Below are 6,000 nucleotides of genomic sequence, written 5' to 3'. Positions count from 1 at the left end.
TGGGTAAAAATTGAAAGAGGGGAAATTTAAGTTAGATATTGGGAAGAAATTCCTTCATGTGAGGCTGGTGAGGCCCTGGAACAGGCTGCCCATGGAGGTTGTGGATAACCCAAAAGTGTTCAAGGCCAGGTTGGATGGAGTGTGGAGCAACCTAGTCTAGCAGAAGGTGGTACTTGCTCATGGCAGGGGGGATATGGGGATTTGGATTAGAGACTGAAAAAGTGTTTTCATTGTTGGGTGTCAGGCATCGGAACATTTGGGTGTCAGGCATGGGCTGCCCAGGGATGTGATGGAGTGACCATTGCAGGAGGTGTTGAAGAGGTGTCTGGCACAAGTGCTGGGCAATGTGGTTTAGGAGTTACAAAGGTAGTGCTGAGCAGATAGTGGACTCGATGATCTTGAAGGTCTCTTCTAATCGTGATGATTCTATTCTATCTTTAAGGTCCTTTCTGTGATTGCTCACCGCCAGCCGCCCTGCCAGCGCACAGACACTCTCCAGAGCCGGCATCCCGAGGGCACAACCTGCGACAGCACCTCGCGGTTACAGAGGACACACGGCTCTGTCTCTGTGGCTCCGGGATTAGTGCAGGCCCGTCTGAGCGCCTCGCAGCCGCTGCTCCGCTTTCCGCCGCCGAGGCCTTGGCGCCCGGGCCTGCTCTCCGCATCACCGGGCCGCGGGAGCACCGGGGCGGCCGGGGCTGCTGCCAGGGAGCCCCGGGGGTGCCGGAGCCCGGCGCGGGGGCCGGGCCGGGCCGGGCAGGGGGTGTGGAGCGCCCGCCTCTCGCGGCTCGCAGCCGGGTGCCTCCCGCGGGCCGCGGGCGCGTACCCAGAGTGCAGCAGGCGGGCGGCGCGGCCGGACCCAGCGCCGGCACCCACGGCCGGCTCTCCCCGGCGCGGCGGGAGCTGGGCCCAGGCGGCGGCGGCGGCGGCGCGGCCCAGAATGCGACACTGAGATGCTTCTTCCCCCGGCAGCGGCGGCGCCCCGGGCCCAGGCGGCGGCGGCCCCCGCGTGGATGCGGCTCTGGAGCCGGCGCTTCGCCCTGCACAAACATTTCTATAGGACTCATTCGCCCTGCTGAGGAGATCGGCCCAGACCGGCCGCTTTCCCTCCCTTCCCTTTCCCCGCTGCCCCGGAGACCGCCGGCGCGGCCCGGCCCGCATGGAGGCCCCCGGCGGCGGCGCCTCGCCGCTGAGCCCCGCGCTGGTGGGGCGGCTCCGGCGGGAGCACGAGAAGGTAAAGGGGGCACCGGGGCCGGGCCGGGGGGCGCGGGGGGCCAGGGCCGGGCCCGGGGGGACCGGGGCGGGGAGGGCACGTGGCCGCGTGACGTCACGGGCGGCGGGCCAGGCGGGCCGGGGCAGCCGGAGACCCCCGGGCTGAGGACACGGTCCCTGGGACACAGCCCTGGGATCCAGCCCCTGGGACATAGGGGACACAGCCCTGGGACACAGCTCCCCCGGGACACAGCCTCCGGGACACCGCGGGGAGCGAGCTCGGGAGGTTGCAGGAGGGAAGGCCCTGCTGCACCAGGCTGCCGTGGTTAGCAGCGCCCATGAACGCGTGTTTTGATCCTTTACACGAACGCGTGTTTTTATCCTCTACACGCCTCCCCATGAACGCGTGTTTTTATCCTCACACGCCTCTTCGTGATTTTTCCGGCCTCCGGGACAGTCACCCCTCCAAAACCTCCCGGCAGGGGCCAGCGTGCTCCTGGGCCAGCTTGAGGGGACCGTGGGTCAAAACTTAGTTGTTCATGACTTGCCTTAGGAGTCATTGGTGGTATTTGAAATGGGTTTCAGAGAACCATTTTTTTCTGCAGAAATTGTTCCCAAGAGTTCAGAAGCTGGTCCCACCTGAGACCACAGCACAACGTTTTTTCTGTAGATCACATTCGTGATCTTACTCAAGTGGGTCCTGAAAACCTAAGGAGTGCGATTTAGGGCTTGTAGATTCCAGCCTCGCAGTGAGCTCTGTGTGGGTGCAGGAGTCACTGGAAATAACTTGTGGTCATGTGCAGGGTGTATTTGACACAAATACAGTCTGCGGACTTTTCACTTTTTCTGCTCATGCGATTAAGAATTTTTTAAGCAGATGGTAAGATGCACGTTAGAGTTCCTCAGTTATAATGGAAGATTTTGTCTCCAGCCTGTATTTTGTCACATGCTGGTTTAGTTGAGAAAAAGTGAGTAACACCTGTGGGGTATTAAAATGTGCCTTGTGTGGAATATTGTGTGCACAAATGTGTTTACTTTTGAATACCCATTAGATCATTACTAAAAGACCTGTCTAGCCATCTGAGCATTAATGTGGATGAACAGTGAGAGGGTCTGCTGGAATCCTCTGCATCATCTGCCCTGCACGGATTGGAAGCCATCATGCCAATAACTGCTGATAGGAATTCACCTGCTTGGGCTCCTTCAGGGAATTTTCAGGGTGGTGGAATCTGGTGAAGAATAATTTCCCTGGTACATTGGTGTCAGGCCTAATGTGTAAGCACACGTCTGCCATAGCCACAGAGAATTATTCCCAGTTCATGGTAAGACCCCTCTGTAAGCAAGTTTAAGACTCTTCTTAAACAGATCTGCTCCAGTGGAAAAGAGGCCCAGGAGACCATTAATTAAGCCTCTCTTAGGCTGATGTACCAAAGTTATATTTTATCATAGGGAAACTTTACATAATTTCTGCAAATTGGCTGAAAAAAATGGAACACTTCAGCTTCAATATGAAATTATACTAAAGAACTACATATCTTGGTTACAATGGAGTGTCGTGATGAAGATATAGTAGACTTTCCCTCTATGCAATGAATATATGTAATTGGATTACAACGGTATTTCCAGTTACAAAAATATTGTATTTTAAGATGGAGGAGGTCTTTTCATTTCTGCTGCCTCTTAGAGATCTGTATTTTTCCCACAGAACTACTGAAGTTGAAGGCTCCTGTTTTGTCTCAGCACAAAAATGAAGGAGAATTAGTTACCCAGTACTTCAGTAAACTAGTAATTGTAGTGTAAGGATCATGGAAAATAGTGAAGTTACTTAGCCAGAACAATATCTATATACTGGCAGGCAAATGCATTTCTTTTAATTACTGGGATGTTGTGCTGTCCCAGTGATGCTTGATTAAGTCCAAGGAAACCTATTTATTCCCATTAATGTGAGGGCAACCTTTAGTGAAATCATGGAATACAGCAGTGCCTATCTGCAGCATTAAAGATAATATTTGAATTGTGGTTGGTTATTTTAACACCCAGGCCATTGTACAACCCTGGTTCAGCTATGGGTTTGAGCTTTTAAGTGCTGCCCTGGAGAACTTGTGAGCTGAGGCTTCCTTCTTGCTTAAAAATACTGAAAGAAAAGGATGTCCATGACTTTCTGTCTTTAATCAGATAGAAGCTGCAACTTCTAGGTTTAGGACCCCTCGTGAAAAGTAATTTTAATTCTTGTTTAGGACTGCTTGCCTGTTGGACAGATTTCATCTTGTTAATTTGTGGTGATGGTAAGACCAAACTGTTAAAAGCAATTTTCAGTGCTCCTACTAAAGGCACTTTGTATAAAAACATGACTTAGAATGTGTATCTTGGGGATAAATTATAGAAGAATATCTAGTAATTTTCATGATAAAGACCATCATTGGAAGCGCAATGCCTGCGTAAAGTTTTGAATATTTCTGTAAGAAGAGTATAATGTATGTGTCATGGATTACTTGTAAAAGCAATATATGTTAGCTGAAAATGCTGCAGTAAATCTATTGCAAGTTAGTAGAGGAATTATAAAATGAATATTTAAATAGGAGGATTCTCATGCTATAGGCCCTGCGTTTAAACATAATATTTGATATACATTTATTCCTGCAATCAGGTGGGTTGGGATTACTAACTGATGGGAAGTTGACAAGTCAGATGTGTATGATTTGGAAAGACTTGTGTAGACAGTGAATTTACAGTGGGATGATAGGTTCTGTAGTTCCTGAGCAGTGCAATGACAGTACGTGTAATGGGAGACATTACAGAGCCAATTAGACCCAAGAGACGTTTGCAGAGTGCAGACACAGGCATGGAGAATCTAAAGGATTCCACTATTAGATGGCAGTATGACTTTTTTTGTATTGCACTGACAAACACACTTTTTTATTTTCCTTTTATAAAAATTAGGACAAGGAAGTGACTCTCCTGTCACTCACCATGACAGCAAAGCACAATTAGATTGAGTGCAGCTCTTACTGTAACTCATTGGCCATTGTGCATTATGACATATTCTTAATTTTTATGAATTTAAATGGTAGAGCTGTACAATCTTTAATTTCCAAATGATTTTCAAGATCCTGGGTACTTAAAGTCTTTTGACAGTCAGAAAAACTTGTAGGTGGGTTATGGAGAAGCAAATCACAGAATCCTAAGCTTACACTCTCTTAAATTGTTTCCTCTTCTACATGATTTACTTCTGGGGCTGACTGCTTCTGTTTGTCTTTTCCAGGTAATATCTGTGCTGTGAAATCAGCAACTTGGCAGTTTTAGAGCTGTTCCTGCAGTCTGAAAAGGAGCAGTGAAGCAGAGCAGGGTGTTGTTCACTTGATGCTGCTCAGGAGCCACTGGAGATCAGGAAGTGCTTGCCTGTGGACTCACAGATGAGACTCAGATGTGCTTCCCAGGGCAGTGTCTGCCATGGTTTGCACTTTTTCCAACCTGAGTCCAAGTTCACACAATCCAGAGAATGCCTGGGTGTGAGCCACCAGTGCAGCAGGACTTCATTTTGTACAACAACTTTGAGAAAAGGGAACAGAGTGTCTAAAGCTTGGTTTGATGTGCCCCTTTTAAAAAGAACCTGTGTGAAGCTTTATTTACCTGTTCCTTTTAAAAAGGTACCTGGACAATTACCTTTTTGGAAATTGTGGTGGCATACACTCCACCCTGTCCACTGGTTCCAGTAATGTTTTTTCAGGTGCTGCATTCAAGTAAAAGGGCTAATTCAGTCATGATCTGGAAGCTTTTTATGGAATACTTATCGTTCCTCCAGTGTTAATTGATCATCACTTTTACTTTTTTAGTCAATATTTGTCCATGTTCTTATTAGTATGAGTTAAATACCCACAGGTTTATATAGTGCCAAGAGCTGTGAAATAAAATTAACAGATCTTCAGTAGTTTTTTTAATGGTAACTGTAGGAGATTTGACAAAAGAGTTTAAAGAGCTTTGCCTTTATTCTGGAGAGAGCAAGTCTGTGTTCAACCTCATTGGTAGCTAAAATGTGTAGATGAGATTATATGCACAAAATTGAAGTGTTACTGAATTGTGATGCTCTTGCAGCTGTCTGCAGAGGCTGTGAGCAGATGCAGTGACCAGGGTACCATTTGGGAATGGTGTTCAGTGGCTCTGCAGATCTCCATTCCATAGGTTTAGCTTGTAGCCTGTCTTAGATATGTTTGGATGCTCCTTGTCTCAAGTACTTCTTTCATCCTTTGAGGTTGTGAGATAATACTTAGTTTTAGGCTGAGCTTTCAGTGTTGCAGGTGGATCTGCAGCAGAGCTTACCTTGATGCCCTCAGAGCAGCAGGTACACTAAGGCTCTGTGTTTGTTTGGTTGCATAGGGACACTGCTGCACTGTGCAGGTGCTGCTTTTGTTCCACCTGTCTGTTATCACAGGCTGCAGCACAGGAGCAGCAGTCTCAGACCCTTGCTCAAAATTTTCATTAATGATTTTGTGAGTTGTCCAGCTGACTTAAATTTGAACAACTTGTTAATCCTTTTGTGTGCACTTTTTTCAGTTCTTTAGCTGTTTTTGGGTGGCACGTTTGTGACAGTGCTTAGTGAACTGGGCTGGAATGAAGCTTAAAACCAAACTTTATTATTGACCTTTTTGCCCCTTTTTTTTCCTCCCTCTTTCCTGGACCATTTTTCATCCAGTGTGGATCCCTGATGTGGTTACAAATGTCTGTCAGCAGATCGTGTCAGCTTTGGGAGGATGAGGCAGTGGAGCTGAGCGTCAGGAGCCAGGGAGGGAT

General features: G+C 48.0%; 1 protein-coding gene across 2 annotated transcripts in view; it reads left to right on the top strand.

Annotated features, from left to right (window-relative positions):
• Nucleotides 1–940: 940 nt before the first annotated feature.
• URI1 (URI1 prefoldin like chaperone) overlaps nt 941–6,000 on the top strand; it is a 41,037-nt gene continuing 35,977 nt past the window's right edge. Inside the window, exons 1-2 of one of the 2 annotated variants that reach the window (XM_058813472.1) lie at nt 1,121–1,234; nt 4,475–4,859. In XM_058813472.1, coding sequence (XP_058669455.1) covers nt 4,626–4,859 — 234 coding nt within the window. In that variant the 5' untranslated portion in view covers nt 1,121–1,234; nt 4,475–4,625. Of the gene's footprint in view, nt 1,235–4,474; nt 4,860–6,000 lie in introns of both variants that reach the window. The other variant, XM_058813473.1, reaches the window with a different exon arrangement.

Source organism: Ammospiza caudacuta, chromosome 13 (genome assembly GCF_027887145.1).
Source record: "Ammospiza caudacuta isolate bAmmCau1 chromosome 13, bAmmCau1.pri, whole genome shotgun sequence".
NCBI classification, from domain to species: Eukaryota; Metazoa; Chordata; class Aves; order Passeriformes; family Passerellidae; genus Ammospiza; species Ammospiza caudacuta.
Note: the sequence above shows the minus strand (reverse complement) of the source record. Positions and strands in the feature narration are given on the sequence as shown.